The sequence below is a fragment of the Syzygium oleosum genome, unplaced genomic scaffold (assembly GCF_021117445.2).
Source record: "Syzygium oleosum isolate NSW1041296 unplaced genomic scaffold, Sole_v2.1 Sole_v2.07, whole genome shotgun sequence".
Taxonomy (NCBI): Eukaryota; Viridiplantae; Streptophyta; class Magnoliopsida; order Myrtales; family Myrtaceae; genus Syzygium; species Syzygium oleosum.
In genome coordinates this window covers 10,961,244-10,980,732 of record NW_026607491.1, presented here as the reverse complement: position 1 = coordinate 10,980,732, position 19,489 = coordinate 10,961,244, and the positions used below count along the sequence as shown (strand labels likewise).

The 19,489-nt window shown below is 37.8% G+C and overlaps 1 protein-coding gene and 1 long non-coding RNA gene across 2 annotated transcripts; one reads left to right on the top strand and one right to left on the bottom strand.

Moving 5' to 3' along the window:
• Nucleotides 1-7,977: 7,977 nt before the first annotated feature.
• LOC130138679 (uncharacterized) lies at nt 7,978-8,388 on the bottom strand. Its single transcript, XR_008817014.1, has 2 exons — nt 8,195-8,388; nt 7,978-8,103 (listed from the first exon to the last, which is right to left on the bottom strand). It is a non-coding gene; the product is annotated as an uncharacterized LOC130138679 (long non-coding RNA).
• Nucleotides 8,389-9,500: 1,112 nt separating this feature from the next.
• LOC115671073 (uncharacterized) lies at nt 9,501-13,481 on the top strand. Its single transcript, XM_056313373.1, has 11 exons — nt 9,501-9,507; nt 10,032-10,266; nt 10,760-10,946; nt 11,060-11,249; nt 11,386-11,519; nt 11,615-11,727; nt 12,156-12,387; nt 12,743-12,898; nt 13,035-13,114; nt 13,207-13,256; nt 13,345-13,481. The coding sequence occupies exons 1-11, from the start codon at nt 9,501-9,503 to the stop codon at nt 13,479-13,481; spliced, it is 1,521 nt and encodes a 506-aa protein (XP_056169348.1).
• The last annotated feature ends 6,008 nt before the right edge of the window (nt 13,482-19,489 follow it).

Sequence of the window (19,489 nt, the reverse complement as noted above, 5' to 3'; positions counted from 1 at the left end):
CCCATTCTCTATTTAACCAAACACATGGACAAAAGTTTTCAAAATGAGTGGGTCAACCAGTCTCTTCTTGGAAAATCCCCCAACAAGTTGGATGACAATATTCAGAAAAAATAGGAATTGAATTAAATTACATAAAGATTAATCTAGGGTGTGTCCTTTTTCCATTCAAGTTTTGTGGTCCAACCCATGTTCCCTCCCCCCTTTCACCCACCAAACTCTCTTTTATGCTTATTTCACAAGGAACACATTCTCATACACATCATTCATTCATTCATTCCCTGATCCAACCACCTAGTCATTCCCTTTAACATGATTTTCGATTAGTGGCGAGAGTAAGATGCGCTTGCGCGTATCGATTGCGACGACAATCCCCGATGCTTTCCGCGACGGAATCATTAATCGACGGGTATTTCGTTTAACCAATCCCGGCTCGTGTAAAATCATCGAGAGCGACCTCACATAAACCCGTGAAGAGTATCGATTAAGCCGGATAGCATCTGTCATTCATTCACAATTTTCTTTTTATAAAACTAGGTGTAATATACAATTCGGCCAATGATATGATCATATGATTGACACCCTATAATTAAAAATAAAAATCTGTTCGGCGGATCCAAAGCGATCCGCAGCTGTGTCCGGATGCGGGGGCTTGAATTCAACCCTACTCGGTCAAAATGGCAATGGACATAATTAAGTTGTTAAATAAATCTGGTCAGATTGAGTAAACTATCCGCCTTGGAAATTTAAATAAGCACATCCAGGGATTGATGAAAGAGATTAATATATACAACTTTTTTTCTATTACTTTATAATGCATCTCGGCGAAATAAAGAACTATTTCCCTTCCTTCCTGCTTGATAATGACGGATTAGAAATTAATGATCTTTGAACACGTTTTCCTGGAGAAGAGTCTACGAAGGGGGAAAGGTCCGGTTCTGGGCATTTTCTATATGGGAAATTTGGATCTAAGTAAGCCCTTAAACTGTTTTGTCTGAACTCTGGGACGTAAAAACCTGGGGTATTCCTTAGGGAGATGGAAGAAAGTTTTTCTTTCCAATTAGGGGGCTGGACATGTAGGTACAAGCATGAAAAAATAAGGAATGCGGTTCCGTCAGTCTGTCAGTATACACCTGGACGGGCGGGGCGACTCCAGTCGGAAGCTTGCTTTTCCTGCTTTGGTGAGGTATTCTCGATAACCACCATCAAAGATCCAAGGTCCCCCGATTGTCTATAACCGCTTTCAAAATTTTCAAAAAAAAAATTGAAAAAATAAAAGTGCTCAAATGCGAATGTCTCTTTTGTTTTAAGAGTTTTAAATTAAAAAATGCTAATTAATTAAGGGGTAAATTTTTTCTTCAGAGATCAACCCTAACGGGGGTGGTGCACATGGGTCTAAGTAGGGTCTCGTGCACTAACATGGAGTCACGAATACATGTCAGTTTGCGTTGATTAGTGATGACATTATGGCTAAGCAATTTAAATTATGCTAGGCCACGCCATGACCACATGGAATTAAACTGAGATTAGTGACATTCTTCGTTGAATAATAATAGTCGGGCTATCGATTGTCTAGAAAACTCTATACTTAGTATTTAAATCTGATTGTTGACTGACCCGCTATTATTTTGTGGCATCATTGCATTATTAGTTCAAGCTAAGTTCTTGATTAATAACTAGGAGAGTAAGTTAGAGAAACAATACACCAAAATTCAAAAGAAAGTTTTAGTATTCCTACATAAGGACAGCTAACTAAAGCCAAGCCAACTTTATAGAGAACCTAGCAAAAGATGGCATTGATCTCTACTCATTATCATGTGGTACATGAAGACTTTTTCCTGGATGAATTATGTCCCTTAAATATTATTATTGAGTTCATTTCATTGCAATCATTCATAGGGGAAGCAGTTTCATCAACCAAACAATAGAGGCAAAAAAGAAAAAGAAAGGAAAAGGACCCAATTGGATTCAGCAGTACTCTATGGCTTGTGCAAGGCCTCTTCACCACACTATTAATGCTGAATAATTCCAACAATGACCTTTCGTAAACTTTCACTAGCGTACATAATGAAAGGTGCATTACACTGAAAACAATACCGATGCAGCTTCAAGTAGAATGTAGTGCATAATGTGCCAGCTGCTAGAGTAAAAGCTCCAGTTGTATTTTTGCAAGAGCTTTCTCCACAAGAATTTTGTCAATCACTGAATGTCAGTCTCTCTTTAATTTCTGACATATTATTGCGTTTGCCTTTATCAGTTACTTGAATTGAATGGGATGAAAATTTCTTGAGCAACTACTTTTTCCATTTTTCACCAAAAACTTTTGTGAAAAGCTTGGAGGACTAGTCCTATGCGAATGACTCATCAGAACTAGCCCCTTTTTCTTTTCCTTATAGTGTCAAACGAATATGGAACCAACACTCAACAGTGGCAGCATCTGTTGGCTTTTCTTTCCATTCAAAATTCAATCTCAGCCATTTGAAGGCCGTCTTGATCTCAGTAGCCCTCAGTGCAAGAGGATTTACATTGACTCCTGATGATCATGATGAATGGTGCTAGATCTTGTCCACACTAGTGAAGCAAACATGGGCCCGCAATCACAGTCCACTCTCTCTCTCTCTCTCTCTCTCTCTCTCTCTCCGGTGCTTACGTAGACCCCACCACATATTATGTTTTTACCCTTCTCTTGCCGATGTAGTTGGGTGGGTGGTGGGTAAAATGTGGCTGGCTCTGATGATGTTGTGTGTGTGATGTGATATGAAAGTAAAGGTTTGGTTGCTTCTTTGGTTCACGTCCTTCTCAACCCAAGAGTGCAAGAGCTCTTCCTACATGTGTCCCTTCTTTGCAGGACACAAAAGCTATTCCCACCCAGAACTAGTATCCCATCTGATGGGACACAAAGGACTCTCTTGGTGAACTTGCCACTTGTAATTGCCCATTTCAATAGCATCTTTCTAGTTTTTATCTCGCTCTCTCTCTCACAAACACACACACTTCTGTCCTGTGAAAATGCAGGAGAATCTTACAGTGGCAACATGAGAGAAATGATCACAACAGTTACAGCAATTTTCCAGGAAAGAGAGTGTCTTGAGAATTTTCACCCCATCAAAGAAGAGGAAAAGACACTTAATTGGGTTGAAATGGGTCTGTTGCCATAACAACTGCAATGAATGTCAATTGCATTATTTCTGATTACATGGTGCTTTTGCTTGTTGCTAATTCAATTAATTTTGGGTTTTTCCATTGAAATCATCCACTGGTGGTCCCAAACAAACAGCTAATACCTTTCATTCTCGATTGAATATTTTTTGGGGTGTGATTGGACCACAGCCCTGCTGGCATCATTCTGTATTATATGATAAAAACATTCAGTGCTCTGTTCATCATTATGAGTGACTTAGCTGCACGTAGCCAAACAGTTAATATTCCTGAAAGATCCTAGCTGGAAAACTTTGCAAAAGAAAAACAAAACTGACTATGCAAGAATCCCTTTTTCTCCTCCTTTTGCCTTACTTATTCACATGGAATTGTGGTTGGAACTTAGAGCTCAAATCTTTTCTCTGTGCATAGAACAAGATTTATCTTCCAATCCAATGCTGAATGAAGGGCAAAAAATAACGATAACCAGGTTGGCTCAACAGTGAAAGAACGGACATTTGTATCGGGATTAGGTGCTCGATATTAGCTTCATCAAATTGATGAGCCATTTCACGGGTCTACGATCATCTATTCGAGGTGATTTTCTGTTATTTACCCCAACGAAAATTTGCAAAAAATTCTTCTAAATAAAAAATTCCAATGAAGCTCTCTCCTAAGTCAACTTGGTGATCTTTTAACTGTAAAGTTGCTGCAACAACCGAAGTTAAAATAAAAATTTTGAGGGGGGTAGAGAGAGAGAGAGAGAGAGAGAGAGAGAGAGAGAGAGAGAGAGAGAGAGAGAGAGAGAGAGAGAGAGAGAGAAGGTGGTTGGCAACAACAGCTCTTTGATGATGCTGAGTCAAAAGCATTACAGATATGCCAAGCCAGTGTGAGGAGATTTTAATGAATGGCACTTGATGGGTACATGATTTCCTCGTCATGCTTGTCACTATTTGCAGGATGCATAAAGAGATTTTTTTTTAAATTTTATTTCTAGAAGCAGAGGATTCTCTATTACATATTTCAACCACATCGTTACCCCTAATTAGTTATATACGTTTCTATATATTTATTGCTCATCTTTCAAATTCAGAACTTAGATTGCCATGAAAATCTTCAAATTTGTCCTCATTCTTTTAAGACTGAAAGATAAGATAAAATGCCCCAGCTGTGTTATTAATTGCCCTGTTAGCAATTTCAGGTCCAAAAGGTACTCACCTGTTGTTTTTTACTTAGCTAGCCCATGGTTTTCAATGTCACATGCATTCAATTTAGGAAGGGTGTCCTTCAAGTTTGCTACATAAAGGACATTTTCAGATTAGGCCGGCTAAGGACATCTTTTCATACCCCACAACTTAATTACTCATTTAGGTAGGATGCCTATGGCTTCACCCGCGTTGTAAGGTAACAATGACATATCCTGTCAAAGGCTTTTTGAACGCCCGATTAATCATATTTTGAGCACAGCATGCAATCTCTCCATTGTACTTATGCCGGGTTACTGTCGAAGCAGAGTAAGTTTCACGGTATGTCCATAAGATGATGCTCGAGTGCGATGATTTGAATCAAGCCTTCGAGTGAGACAAACTAACATACTCTTTGTTTAAGCAAGATTTGGGAGATTTATTTGGCGGTGTATGTGTTCGGCTGATTGAGTATATGTTCATAATCAGAAAATAATTTGGTGAATCCTTTTTTCCATGAAGGGAATTGGGGCGCCTGCATACCGCATATTGCATTATAATCTCTTTCCTTACTGCGATCGGTATACTTCCTTTATTAAACCCAAAGTATTAGTGCAAATTTAGGTCCAAGTGAAAATGATAAACATAAGAAGGGGAACTTCTAGAGGTGACTCAAGCTGGCACATTAATTAGGAGACCCCATTAGTACACTCCAATCCAAAGGCTTTGCAATATAAACGCCCTGGTAAGATGGGCATCTCTGCTTTTGAGCCCCATGATTAGGAATAATGGCATTGCGCACCACCCACATTCCATGTGCTTCCTCTTCTTTAATCATAACTCATGAAAGTCCAACATCCTTTGACCTTCTCTAGATTATTACTTCCTCGTTATGATACACCTACTTTCATATTTTTCAACGTCAAATGGCCCAGTAAAAAATCATCATCAGTGTAATAAAGCTAAAAAAAAGAGAAAGATAAAGGGTTGGAAAGATGCATGATCACACCTTTAAATCTTTGTTGGTTGCTATTTTCCCCCCAAAAGGGGAACCGATTCTTTAGTGAAACTGCTTTGGCGATGGCATTGTGGTCCTATGGAGAGCGACTAATTGGTGATAAAATGTGGCTTGGTGAGTCACAAAATCTTTGGGTAGGAGGAGAACTTGTGTCATTGTTCGCTTTGTTTGGTTGGAAACTAGGCATGCACATCTCTTTTTTGGAGGAGCCACTCTTGTTTCCCTTTTGTTGGTGGTTATCCAATGGAGTGAGCTTGCTTCTTTGTCATTCCTTCCTACATTTTTAGGAGCACATCAAAGATTTCGAGATGGTGCACTCACGGTGGAGAATCAATTTTCGTGCTGAAGACATGTACAGAGCTTTGATCATGCTAAGTAACTTTGCGATACACGTCTACCGACGCGTGTAATGAGCTCTAATTGCTTGTTGAATGGGATTCCCTTGTTTAATTTTCTATTTGCGGTTTGATATGTCATTTAACACGGCAAATTTGTAGATTAATCCAACTATATCCAATATTTCGGGTTAAAAAGAGAAGAAAGAACTTGAACGGTATGATCACTTTGTCGCCCCACAATGAAAGGGGCAATCTCATAGTTTTTTTATAGGGCTAATAACATGAAAAACCCCAAACTGGTACACATATGACAAATTTATCCCAAACTAATTCTTTGACTACCAAAATCCCAAATTGGTTCATCTGTGATAAATTTACTCTTCATTAGTTTCCGTTAAATTTTATTATCAAATTGCTTAGTTAAATGTCATATGGCAGTTGACGGATAAACCAGTTTGGGGTTTTACCCTCTGTTTGTCACATGTGTACTATTTTGTGTTTTTTTTTTGTATTAATCCAATTTAACAGAGGGTAAATTTGTCACAAATGTATCAGTTTGGGGTTTTGGGTGGTCAAAAAATTAGTTTGGGGTTAATTTGCCACCGGTATACCAATTTGAGATTTTTGGTGATAAAAAATTAGTTTTGGGTAAATTTGTCACATGTGTATCAATTTGAAATTTTTCGTGGTATTAACCGTTTTTTTCTATTTGAAGATACGTTGTTAGGTGAATTTTTTTTTTATTGTTCCATAATACATTTTGCGCATAAACCATATAGTGAAAATATATATGAACTAATTAAAATAAAATAAAGAAACACATTTTAATATGAATATTCAAATATGCGAAGCGTAATGAATGTTTATTCATCATGTACATACTGAAAAGACAAAATAAAAATGAGAAAATTAAACGAAGTAGTAGAACCGCGTGAACATTACCGCACCCCGTATTAAAATCTAGGTGAACTCATGTACTTTCGATAGTTCCACAAACCTATTGCTTACTAGACGAGCTTTAGATTTTAAAAAAATAACGTGATTTCGAGACAACCTTTTCTGCTTAACGTTCTTGAAAATAGCTTTAAAGAAATCCCGATAGTTTCGCAGTTTCGAACTTACAATGCGAACGCAGAAACAATTTCTTTTGATTTGTTTTGTTCTGGATCAATAAAAGCAAATCGTGTTCTTATGGGTTTCATCGATTTGATGTTTTTGGTAACTGTATTGATGAAGAAGCGTATGTGATCGTCTCTCACTGTCGTTGTCGGAGTTCTTAGTAGCCCGAAATCATGATGCTCCTGCGATAGATACGTTCAATAACAAAGGTTGTTTTTTGCTTTGCATGGTCCGAAAATGAGCACACATTGTTTTCAAGGCTCGCTTTCCACCATCGTCCAAAAAGAAAATGGGGGCTCCTCTTCTGTCTCTTCCATGGCTTGAAGGTAACCAAAAACCTTGTGTGCACGCCATGATCAAGCTTCTGCTTCTTCTTCATTCTTCTTTTTTGGCTTCTATGGCGAAACTTGACGATGAGGACGTGAATTCGAGAATCGGGTTTTTCCTCCTCTTTTAGTTTGGGAAAGTTCGATTAGCTATTAATTCTAATTGTACATGCTTTCGTGCACATTGTTCTATTAATGGTTAATACCACAAAAAACCATAAACGGGTACATCAGTGATAAATTTATCCTAAACTAACTTTTTTACCACAAAAAACCCCAAACTAATATACCCGTGACAAATTTATACTCCGTTAGTTTTCGTTAAATTTTACCGTCAAATTGCTGAGTTGGATAACATGTGGCAGTTGACAGGTATACCGGTTTAGGGTTTAACCCCTCTGTTTGTCACATATTTACCAATTTGTGATTTTTCGTAGTATCAATCCAATTTAAAAGAAGATAAATTTGTCACAAGTGTACCAATTTGGGATTTTTGGTGATCAAAAAATTAGTTTGTGATAAATTTGTCATATATATATATATATCAATTTAGGATTTTTTGTGGTCAAAAAATTAGTTTGTGGTAAATATGTCACATGTATACTAGTTTGAGATTTTTCATGGTATCAACCTTTCTATTAAAGCTTTATGTGCTTGTATTACACGGACGATGTGCCTTAATCTTTGCTAGGCAAGTATTACAGGGAGAGGGAAGATGGGAATTGATTAAGTTAAATAACTATTCTTATATGGATCGCTCACCAAACAAATCGTTTGTGAAAACTTCTCCAGATACAGACATATCGTGCCTTTTCTTTTTACATCCTGAGAACGCCAAATGTTTATTTACTTCCCCATTTTGCTATGAGCCACAGCAAGAATATTACTATGACGACTACTCCGCCCACCATAACCTTCATTTGGAGATTCTGAAACCACATCTTCCTACGTAGTTGCCTTCCTTGCCTTTGGAAAATGTCGGCCTGAAACAATGCGCATTTTTGTTTAGTGACGTGGAAACTACTTGATACCTCTCAATCATCCCATTAGTAACTCCAAGAAAAACAAGTTTACCTGGAATTGCAGGTTCTCTGTTTTGTCAACCAGAAGTTCAATTCTCTCCCCACGGTCCAACACCTAAAGTCCATGACGAAAGAAGAAATAGCATGAAAATATGGCCCAATGGTCCAATGAAAACACATAACCTTAGAAACACGTGCTATATTTTGCACGTGTACTTTGACAAGTAAGATTTCAAGCGTCCATACATCAAGACAGTTCCCACAATATTATGTCATAAATTAATAATACAATGATGCCACAAAATAATAGCGGGTCAGTCAACAATCGGATTTAAATACTATGCAATAGAGTTTTCTAGACAATCGCTATTATTATTCAACGAACAATGTCACTAATCTCAGTTTAATTCCATGTGGTCTTGGCGTGGCCTAGCATAATTTAAATTGCTTAGCCATAATGTCATCGCTAATCCAATGCAAGCTGACACCTATTCGTGACTCCATGTTAGGGCACGAGACCCTACTTAGACCCATGTGCACCACCCCCATAAGGGTTGATCTCTGAAGAAAAAAATTTGACCCCTTAATTAATTATTATATTTGCATTTAAACCCCCCCAAAAATAGAGATTTTCGCATATGAGCACTTTTATTTTCTCAGATTTTATTTTTGAAATTTTTTTATTGCGGCCATATACAATTTCCCATATAGAAAACTTCTCCAGGAAACCTTGTTCAAAGACCATTAGATTCTAATCAGTCATTATCAAGAAGGAAGGGAAATAATTCTTTGTTTCGCCCAGATGCATTATTAAATAATAGGAAAAATGTATAGATTAATCTCTTTCATCAATCCCTGGATGTGTTTATTTAAATTTCCAAGGCAGATAGTTTACTCAATCTGACCAGATTTATTTTAACAACTTAATTATGTCATTGCCATTTTGACCGAGTAGGGTTGAATTCAATCCCCCGCAGTCAAGACATAGCTGGGGATCGAATCAGGTTAACAAACTGATCTACATCCTCCAATTGAATCAGGTCTTGCATACAGACTCAATGGAAGGAAACCTACTCAAATTATAAATCTAACTCCAAAGTAGAAGGTATTTTTGTAATTTCTTGCTTGTTTGGGCGTCAAACCACAAGCCCTATTCGGATTTAAATTTTCTACTTAGAGCGGGTTTCCTTTGTGGATTCAAACTCAAAATATATTCTCATCGCTAATTATATATTTTGCAAGTTCCCATTGTTTGGATTTATAACCAAAGACACAAACCGATCCAGACTGGTTGGTCATGCAGCCAAATACCGAAGTGTGGACAGCTGAATATATGCCAATGTTCTTGCTTTGAAACAATGATACGTTGAATTGCAATTACAAAAAATGTGGATGATTTCAATAATAGATGAGAACCAAAGACTAAGCCCTCTCTATCTTACCAAAAAGTTATCCTTGTTTTTCTTTGTTCCAAATTTGACTCTTGTTGACGGGGCTCACAGATAAGGAAAGACATACACCGTCCAGCCAAGAAGTAAACTCTTTGGTGCGGCAACCTAGGATAGTTTTCTCCAATAAGAAAGAAATCGTTACGATGGATTAGTGCGGCCTTCAAGAAAAGAAATTTTAATCCGAATAAGGTAGTGATCCATTGGGATTCGTTTTCTTTTCTAATATACTTGGTTTAGCGAATTGATATACATCCTCCAATCGAATTAGGTCTTGTACACAGACTCAAACGAGAGACATAATATAATAGTTTTAATGTAATTCCGCATAGAAAATAGTAGTACAAATTGGGATCGGGGTTACTCTATACAAATGTGAACTAGTTGAAGCCAAAAAAAATCTCAAGCATCCTCCTTTTCAAGTGTATGCTTTAGCCTAAGCAATAACCACACACCCCATCATGCCTTCAACACTTTATAGCCTTTTGATCATTCTGATACTTTTCTCAGCTTGTGTTGCTACCGGGAAGAACTTAGATGGTTACTATATTCCGAAGCTGAGCGTACTCCCCCGAACATTTATTCAAGATCCTACATGGGAGGTTCGAGCTTCCGTCTCATCAAAGGACTTCCAGACTTTCTTTTACAACCAAACCCTCGATCATTTTAATTACAGGCCGGAAAGCTACACTACTTTCAAACAAAGATATGTCATAACTTGTGTACGGCGCTCACTTTGGTGCCATAAGTTTTTTTTGGATCACTTTAGTGCTAAAATTTTTGAAAAACGATCACTTAAGTGCCAACTCCGGTGCCGTACACAATTTTTCGCCGGAAATCCGACGTGGCATTTTTTTTATTAATTTCTGAAGCTGACGTGGCTCGCCGGAGATTGGTACTTAAGTGATCGTTTTTCAAAAATTTTAGCACTTAAATGATCGTTTTTAAAAAATTTAGCACTTAAGTGATCGTTTTTCAAAAATTTTAGCACCCAAGTGATCCAAAAAAAACTTATGACACTTAAGTGATCGTTTTTCCTCCGACTTGGCACCAAAGTGATCCGAAAAAAAGTTATAGCACCAAAGTGATCTCCGTACACAAGTTATGGCACTTATAGTGTCCTTTTGCCCTTTCTTTTACAACCAAACCCTCGATCATTTTAATTACAGGCCGGAAAGCTACACTACTTTCAAACAAAGATATGTGATCAATTTTAAATACTGGGGTGGCACAAATGCAAGTGCCCCAATCTTCGTTTATTTCGGTGGAGAAGAACCCATCGACATCGACATGGCCTATTGTGGGTTCCCGACGGATAACGCGGCTCAGTTTAGAGCGCTTGTGGTCTATGTAGAGGTAATTAAATTGCCCTATATAATTTGCCTAGTTGTACCTTCTTTTTCCCTTATTTCTGGCGTGCCTATGTACATATTCACGCAATTTACGAACGTAAAGTTGAAATCTTGCAGCATCGATTTTATGGTGAATCAATCCCGTACGGATTGACGCTCGAAAAAGCGCCAAGTGACCCGAACACCCGCGGATATTTCAGCTCGGCGCAAGCTCTCGCGGATTACGCGGAAATCCTTGTATACCTCAAACAGAAATTGAATGCCAAACATTCTCCGATAATTGTCATTGGAGGATCATATGGGGGAAGTAAGTAAATATATTTTCAGATATCAGCAATATGACTACAGCTATAAATTGAAATTAAAGAAAATAGCCCACTACTTCCATCGCAGAGAACAATTCTAATGTACGATTCCCATTGATTCATATAATTTATTTTCAGTGCTCGCTTCATGGTTCCGATTGAAATACCCCCATGTGACGCTCGGAGCTTTGGCATCATCTGCTCCAATTCTTGACTTTCCCGACATCATACGTCGGGACCCATACTATTCAGTAGTCGCAAAAGATTTTTTGGTAATCTTAATTTGCTCGATTTATACGTTTTCCTTTTGGGTGCTTTTTCTGTGATCAAACCGTTCACTTGAATATTTGCTTGGGTGATTTTTCAGAAAACTAGTTTTTCTTGCCACCGAACCATAAGACGATCCTGGGAGGAAATTGATAGAGTTGCTTCGGAGCCTCATGGTCTCACGAAATTGAGCAGAACTTTCAAAACTTGCAGGTGCGGGGATGATGGAATTGAGTTCATGCATCATATTGTATTTTGGAAACTTTTCAGTATGTTCTATAGTACAAGTAATTCTTAGAAAATAAAAAAAGTTGTTAGATATATCTAATTGGAAATATATAGCATGCACTAACAGTGAAAAAAAACCTTTACACAAGCAGTTTATCCATTCTTGATTTGAGAGTTTAGCTATCAACTCTCTCACTTACCATCAAATTTAAGGCATATAAGACGGTACGTGAAAGCTTTTTCTTACACTGACAATTTATTCCATAATAGCATGAACTTTTACTTAACAAGGTGAAAATGCGTCTCACATGACATAATGGCTTCAAGCTCTGATATTAGTTTAAAAAAATATTAAAGGATATGCTTTATAGACGAATATACATCTAATTATGCGTATCTTTATCTTTTGTTAGACCATTAAAAAGTTCGTCGGAGCTCAAGGACTACTTGATATCGCTCTACGCAAATGTTGCTCAGTACAATGATCCATTCACACGTCGAGTGAAAGTGATGTGCGATGCCATTGATAAAAATGACATCCTTGGGAAGATTTTCGCAGGCCTCGTCGCTTCGATCAGAAATTCGACATGCTACATCAATCGACCTTATACACCATCTCAAACTAATTTGGGTTGGGATTGGCAGGTACACACTATTGTCCAATGTGATGAACAGATTTTAGTTTAACACTCTCTGTTGAAATCTACCCGAACTGATTATGAACAAACAAAACTAATTTCAAACTCGAGTGACAAACGAACAACTCCAAGATTCGGCATTATATGCGTCTTATATTTCTGAGCAAAATCTGTGTGGTCTAATGGTCGAGCAGGAGTAGCTTGTGAATGGTTTGATTCATAAGTCCTAATTGGCTATACCTAATAGTGACGTGCTTAGTAGATCTAGTCATGAATGCAATTTCCAACTTTTTCCCCATAATTAGTCAATCTTCGAGTTTTGTATTGTACTATAAGAAAATGGTGGTTGTTTGGCTTTGCAGACATGTACGGAGATCTTAAGTGCTGATGAGATCACCAACGACAATACTATGTTTCAACCACAACCCTTCGACCTAAATGAGCTCGTGAATAACTGCAAGAGAAAGTTTGGCGTCGCACCTCGGCCACACTGGGCCACAACTTATTACGGTGGTCATGTACGGTCACAAAAATAAAGTCATATATATATATGATACTCCGTTAATTTTCTTTTACATATATAGACACACACACACACACACCAAACACCATACGACATTCTTTCGTTTCTTTATTGACTATGGAAAATTGCAGGATATAGAACTTGTTTTGCACAGGTTCGCTAGCAACATTATTTTCTCCAATGGGCTTCAAGATCCTTATAGCAGGAGCGGGTACGTGTAGCATCAAAACTTATATATTTCTATGAAAACATCACTAAATTGGATAAGATTTCAAAATAATTCTTATTTATCATCAATTATAGGATCTTGAAGAATATTTCAGCTACTGTCGTTGCGGTCTACACAACTAAAGGTATTTGCGGTCTACACAACTAAAGGTATTTATAGAAGCCGATTGGATTGCTGAAATAAATGCCGTAAAAATAATTTCTTACATGCAGGTTCTCATTGTTTGGACATAATTCGAGCTACTGAAAAAGATCCTATCTGGTTGGTCAAGCAGCGGAAAATCGAGGTTGAGATTATACGAAAATGGATTGCCACCTATTATGCCGATCTTCGTGCTTTTGGAAAATAATTAATAAATATCACATGGGAATGTCATTATATTGATTAATGCTAATAGTGTTGAGAATAAAGACCAGAGTTGTGTTCTTCGTCTATGGTCTTGAAAGAGGGGTGAACTGCGATATCAAAATCATCAACCAGAGAGAAAAACTAAAAGCAATAGTACACTCTAGACTAATGCGATATTGTTGGGAAACGTGTTCTTCGTGTTATTGTAACTTACCATGTGCAAACGCATTGTACATGTTTATTGTGTATACTAGTTAGTTTATAATAGTAAACAGGTTAACATACTTCGGCACCGAATGCGGTAACACATTCAATAATCACGTTAATCGTGTCGTGTAATTTGCTTTATTAGGCATGTCATAATCGTGTCGAGACAATCGTGTCTAGTTGTTCAGGTTAGCCATATTTGTGCCATACCGTTGTTTCGTCACGACACGATTAGCACGACAATAACACAAATGGCCAGACCTACTTGAAATTACACGACATTTATAAGCTATTACTAGATCTGATCATGAGTCACCGTCCGTTGGAATTAAGGGTTAGGGGCGAATGTGATTTGATATATAAATCCAGTTAAATCTCTAATTCAATATAATTCATTAGCTAACATTCACTTATGTATAGCTAAATCTGATAGACGCCAAATCATTTCCATTAAAAGGAAAAAAAAAACCCTCAACATGCAATTATCTTTGTTTAGTCCATGATTAAGATCTACATGCATCTATAACTCCGGGAGGGATCTTAAGGGAAGTGCACATTCCAACGCTCTATCATCTGAATATCTCCTCTCTTGGCTAGATCTTGCCTTGTTTCTACTATCAAAGACATTTGTTAGTACTTTAGGAGCACAACATTCTTATCCACGCATGCCGATCTCTACATGAAAAATATCATCGTTTTGAATGAAGATAAAGGAATTTATACTTAGAGTTACACCTAATGATTCATTAATCTCCATCCTAAGGTACCGAACCCTTTCGTAGTTGGTCCTATATATGACAATGGGGTGGCAACTCGGCAGGCCTAATTTGGCCTAAGCATAGCTCGCTCATGTTAGGATTCGCCACGTAATTACAAATAAAATAGAGTGTAAAAGCAAGAAAGAGAATTTGAAATGCAAGGTTTTATCTTGATTCACCCTTAAACTAAGGACTCTCGTACTGTCTTGTCACTGAGGAGTATGAACCACACCCCAACAGCTCGGATCGAAAAATAAGTAAGCAATTTTTAGGTGCAATTAGATGATTTGAAGTGGAGTTAGCCTGGATGCATGAGCTCGATCCGATCCAGCCCAGTCTACTTGGACCCTGGGCGATGTCGTTGATCGCAATACTTCAGTGGAGGACGATTTTTCATGGCTACACCAAGCAAAAATCTCGTTGGAGCTTTTAGAATGGGCGGATTGCAGCCTACAGAACCATGCCATTGAAAATTACTCCCTAAAGTATTCCTTTTCACCACATTTCTAGTACTTCTCGTTTGCTCATGTTGGGTAACTCGGGTACAGTTTGAAAACACATAAATGGTAATTTACGCCGGTACAGTTTATTGAAGACTTAGTCGGTATATAAAAGTTCGGTAAAAATAATAATAATTATTAGAATAGACAATTATTTCGTTGGTATATCTAGAGACCATATAACATATTTTATTTGGCCCGATACCTTATATTATATAGGGATAGGATATTGCTATCATAGCGGCTCCGTCATTTTTTTCCCAATAACGGAGCATTCTTGACCACTCATATTTCATGGAAACCGGACCACTTTCTTCACCGGTTTTCAAAAATAAATTAAAATACCAGTTTTCAAAAATAAATTAAAATAGTCACATTCTATATATTATTCAGATGGAACAATAAAAGGAAATTGGGTTCCGAGTATAGGAAAGAAACTATGCACGTGCACCAATCACTTTACTTTCAAAATTTAAATCTTTCAAAACATTAAGTTTTAAAAAACTATGAAACACTGTATATGATTCTACATATATATATGTATGTATAATTTGAAAAGTTTCATATTTTTTAGAAGAAATAGCAATCATGTGATACAGCTTCCCAACACAATAATATTTGCACGACAGTTACATGAATGCTACATTAGAAAAGTCTCCTTCCCTGATGAACACATTAACGATTTTTAATAAAGAAATAGGTGTAGCATTTTCAATGTCATGTTCCTCACAAATCATTTGCACATCTTAATTCCCAACTGAAAAGATTCTAATCTTGAGATTAGATGAAAAGATCCATATCCTTCCAGGATTACGAGACAGCACAATAGACACCGAAGAGAGAATGATGTACATTCCAGTGCAGTCACTTGGAAAAGCAATACCTCATTCCCAGCTGCACTTTATTTAAAGAGGTTTTTGGGAGAGTATTCTTCAAAAGAGAATTACAATCAAAATTGGTGGAAAGCAGGTCCGAAAAGTTCCCTGAGGCATTATGCAGGCATTTTCACATAATGTATGCACAACTAGAAGGAGAGAAACCTACAGTTTCAGAAATGCTCCCAAATGATTTAGGCATCAAAACTCACAAGCAATCAGAGGTGAATTTAATTATAGTGTACAGACAGTCCAGAGTTGGCCCTTGGCAATCTGCTTATACAGTATTCAACTTTGATAAAGTTCATTCTTTGTAACCCACCATCAAGAAAGACATGCATTAGGAAAAAGCCATGCAGCTCAGATGTCCTAAAACCAACTTACCTTTGGCAGACTTTCACGCATATCATCGACCAGCCACCTGCGTGAGAAAGATGAGAGATCACAGTCAACATGCTTGGGGCCAAAAAGCAATGTGCCTAAATGCGTAATTCTGGTACCTTTATTAAGGAAATGAATTAAATTGCCAGAAAAGACGACCTATGCATGAAATCATAAACCTACATATTACATGTGGCGAGCCAAAAAAACCAAAAGATCATTACACATATATAGTCATATATTGATGCGGCAATAAAGACTTCTTATGATCTCTTCCCTCAGAAGGATAACATATATATTGCTAAAGATAACACTACCTGTAGTCAAAACTGGGGAAGATACGATGTAGAGTGTTCACAATTAAATCAACAGCAGCATGATCTGCAGCTGCAGTATCCGTCATGTGAGTGTGCTGAACCTGATCATCATAAATTTTGTTAGATCAGGTCAGTACATGAAGTATCTAGGAGAAGTATAAGAAATTGCATGACTTGCATCTTTTCCTAGCATATGAAGATTGTGAGTAAACATGAAAAAGATGATAAAAAAAACAAAAACCTTCATGGCAACTTTGTGGCCATCATGACTGCAGGCAACATGAACTGGAGCTAGGGAAGCACTTGCTATCGGAACAGGATCAAATTCAGTATCGGGTGTCTCACCAAGCTCTTTCTTAAAGAATTCATGCACCTGATCATAGGAGGAAACTGGACATTTGTTCAACATATACTCCCCCATAATCTTGACATAGTCTTCAGGTAACAAATACTCCTGTATAAATTAACACAGCGGTAATGCTACTTGTTGATTTTTCCAAATTAACTCCGACATATATCCTACTCAGTTGCCTAAGATTATTGCAAAAACGATACCAGAGGAAGTACCGTTCTTAGGTTTCCTAATAGCATCCAAAGAAGCAAAATCTATAGCATACCAACTGTCCAATATGTTGCCCAAGCTTGATATATATTCCTCCATTTCTGAAACATAACTTCGAAGCTTAAGTGCTGATCTGAGATGAACTTCGTGCTCAACTCTTTACCTTTCTTCACTACCCTCTGGCAGCCCGAACAGAGAGTATTAGTAATCTAGTTACAGTACAGAACACAACTTAATTTACTAACCGAAACAAGAACCAATGTGTTTTTGAATAGACAACGAGCCACATCAATCACACTTGAAATTTTTTAAAAGAAACAAGATTTGGCTTGACAGCAGAGTTTGAGGAATGTAGTTACACTTCACAGCACAACTGAATGCATTAATGAAACAAGAACCAATCTGTCTTTGCATGCTAATGCAATTAGATGACAAAAAAGAGCCACACCTAAATCAGACTGATAAAATTTCTGGTAATACAAGATTTGGCTTGAATACAGTCATTAATCCCACCTAATATCTCGTGTCAAACGTAGTACACAAATATCACAAGGCTAACACATCCATTTATCACATAAGCAGCCACCTAAATGAAGGTGAAAATTCATTTGCATCAGATCCAATACTTCCAAAGACCATGCCATTCCTCGTGCCGAATGTCTGTAAGGTGATGTTATACAGGCGAAGGGCCGCAGGTGCGTACCCAAGGCAATCGAAGTGGCAGAAGCGGCATCGCGGGCGAGGCAAACGGGAACGACGGGGCAGAGCTTCAAGGCGGTGGCTGGATCATTGGAGGTCACGACCACAGCCCCCGCAGCACCGCCAAGGTGGTGCCAACCACCGCGAGAACCCTGGCGCGAGAGGTGGTTGCCCAATGTTTCCCAAAAGATCTTTTTGTGTGTCTGCTCCATTCTTAATTTTTCAGGATTCTTCACTGGTTGCTTTTTATTTTGTTTACCGGCCAAATGTCATATGTTTACCTTTTGATCGCTCATAAAGTTTCTAAAGCGTCATGGAGCACGCACTTGAATGCTAGTCTATTTTTAGTCTAGTATTGTGATAAAGAGGTAGTGCTTTCAGTTGCTTTTAAGAACTCGTTGGCAGGAAGATCGAGTTACCGATGATTACATAAATCATATCTTCCAGGTTTACTGTGAGCTTAAGCATCAAGCCCCTCAGCTAAAGCGACTAATTGATGACCTGTTGTCATTAGCATGCTCGTTTAGTTGAGGCACAGGAGCGGCTTTTGAAAGTTGAGAGAAAGCAGACAGAGTCAGATGAAAGGATGGACCATGCAATCCAGCAGCATGGGATTCTGGATGAACGTTTAAAATGTCTAAGGAAGCTACCTGTAGCTCACAAGAAAACACTCACTAGGGCAGAGCCAGACTTCAAGTCCGAGCTTGGTAATCAATATATTTACAGCTTCTTAAATCTTCAATTCCGAGTCATCAACTGTTTTATTTGCTGGGATCAAAGAGACAACTTGTTCAAATATCAGTTTCATCTGCTACCAATATGTCATGCTCACCAGCTGGTTGTCTGCAATTTTACCTGTTGTGTTGTTTCAAAGCCCTTGTTCTTATGAATCACATATTTTGCTCAAAGATCCTTATAGCTTTTTTACCTTGTTTTATTTATGTCTTTAGTTTAGGCGTTAGGTCTTTTTTATCCTGTTAAAGTGGGGCTGACATGTTGGAAGGACTAATCTGATTATTTTGCCTCTTGGACTTGATGTGAACAATTACTAATCGTTTTTCGTTTTTAATTAGTGCCTTCGTGTGTTTTAAGCATGCCAATGTACTCTACAAAAGAAGTAGTCATTCGGCCATTTACAATCTGCCTTCCAAGTTCATAAGTCATATGGAGATTGTTATTTAATTAATGGGTAATGGACATTGACCTAGTCGATCTCGCGTGTCTACAAATGTTGCTTCGACGAGCATTTTCAGTTCACATTACTTTACAGTGCACTATTGCTTTTAGTTTTTCTTTATGTTTGAAGGAAACATATTCCTAAAACATAATACAAAAATTGCGGAAAAACGTGCCCATTCTATACTTGAATCACTGATCGTTCGAAGTATATCACGTAAACGAACATACCTCTTTGCCATAGATTAAATGCACTTATCGCAGCCTCGAGAGAGAGAACAATCCTTAGATTGTTGAACAAAGTTCCTTCTTCTTTGTCCTTTAGTGAGAATGAGTTTTCTGATGATGAAAATGCAACCCCACACACACTCTTACGTGTGTTCTCACTTTTGTTTCTAGACAATAACTGCCAAGTGCAGTTACTTTCTTTCATGGGCTGGGTTAGCCCATCATGGGCGGCCCATCTTCACAAAGAAAATCCATCATCTCCCATTCGCACATGGTGGGCTAAACATTAACTCTTAAGCCTGCAAG

Coding starts and splice junctions, on each gene's coding strand:
- LOC115671073 (XM_056313373.1), top strand. Junction 10,267..10,759: donor CTCGATCATTTTAATTACAG/GCCGGAAAGCTA, acceptor TTTTAATTACAG/GCCGGAAAGCTACACTACTT. Junction 12,388..12,742: donor ATTTGGGTTGGGATTGGCAG/GTACACACTATT, acceptor TTGGCTTTGCAG/ACATGTACGGAGATCTTAAG.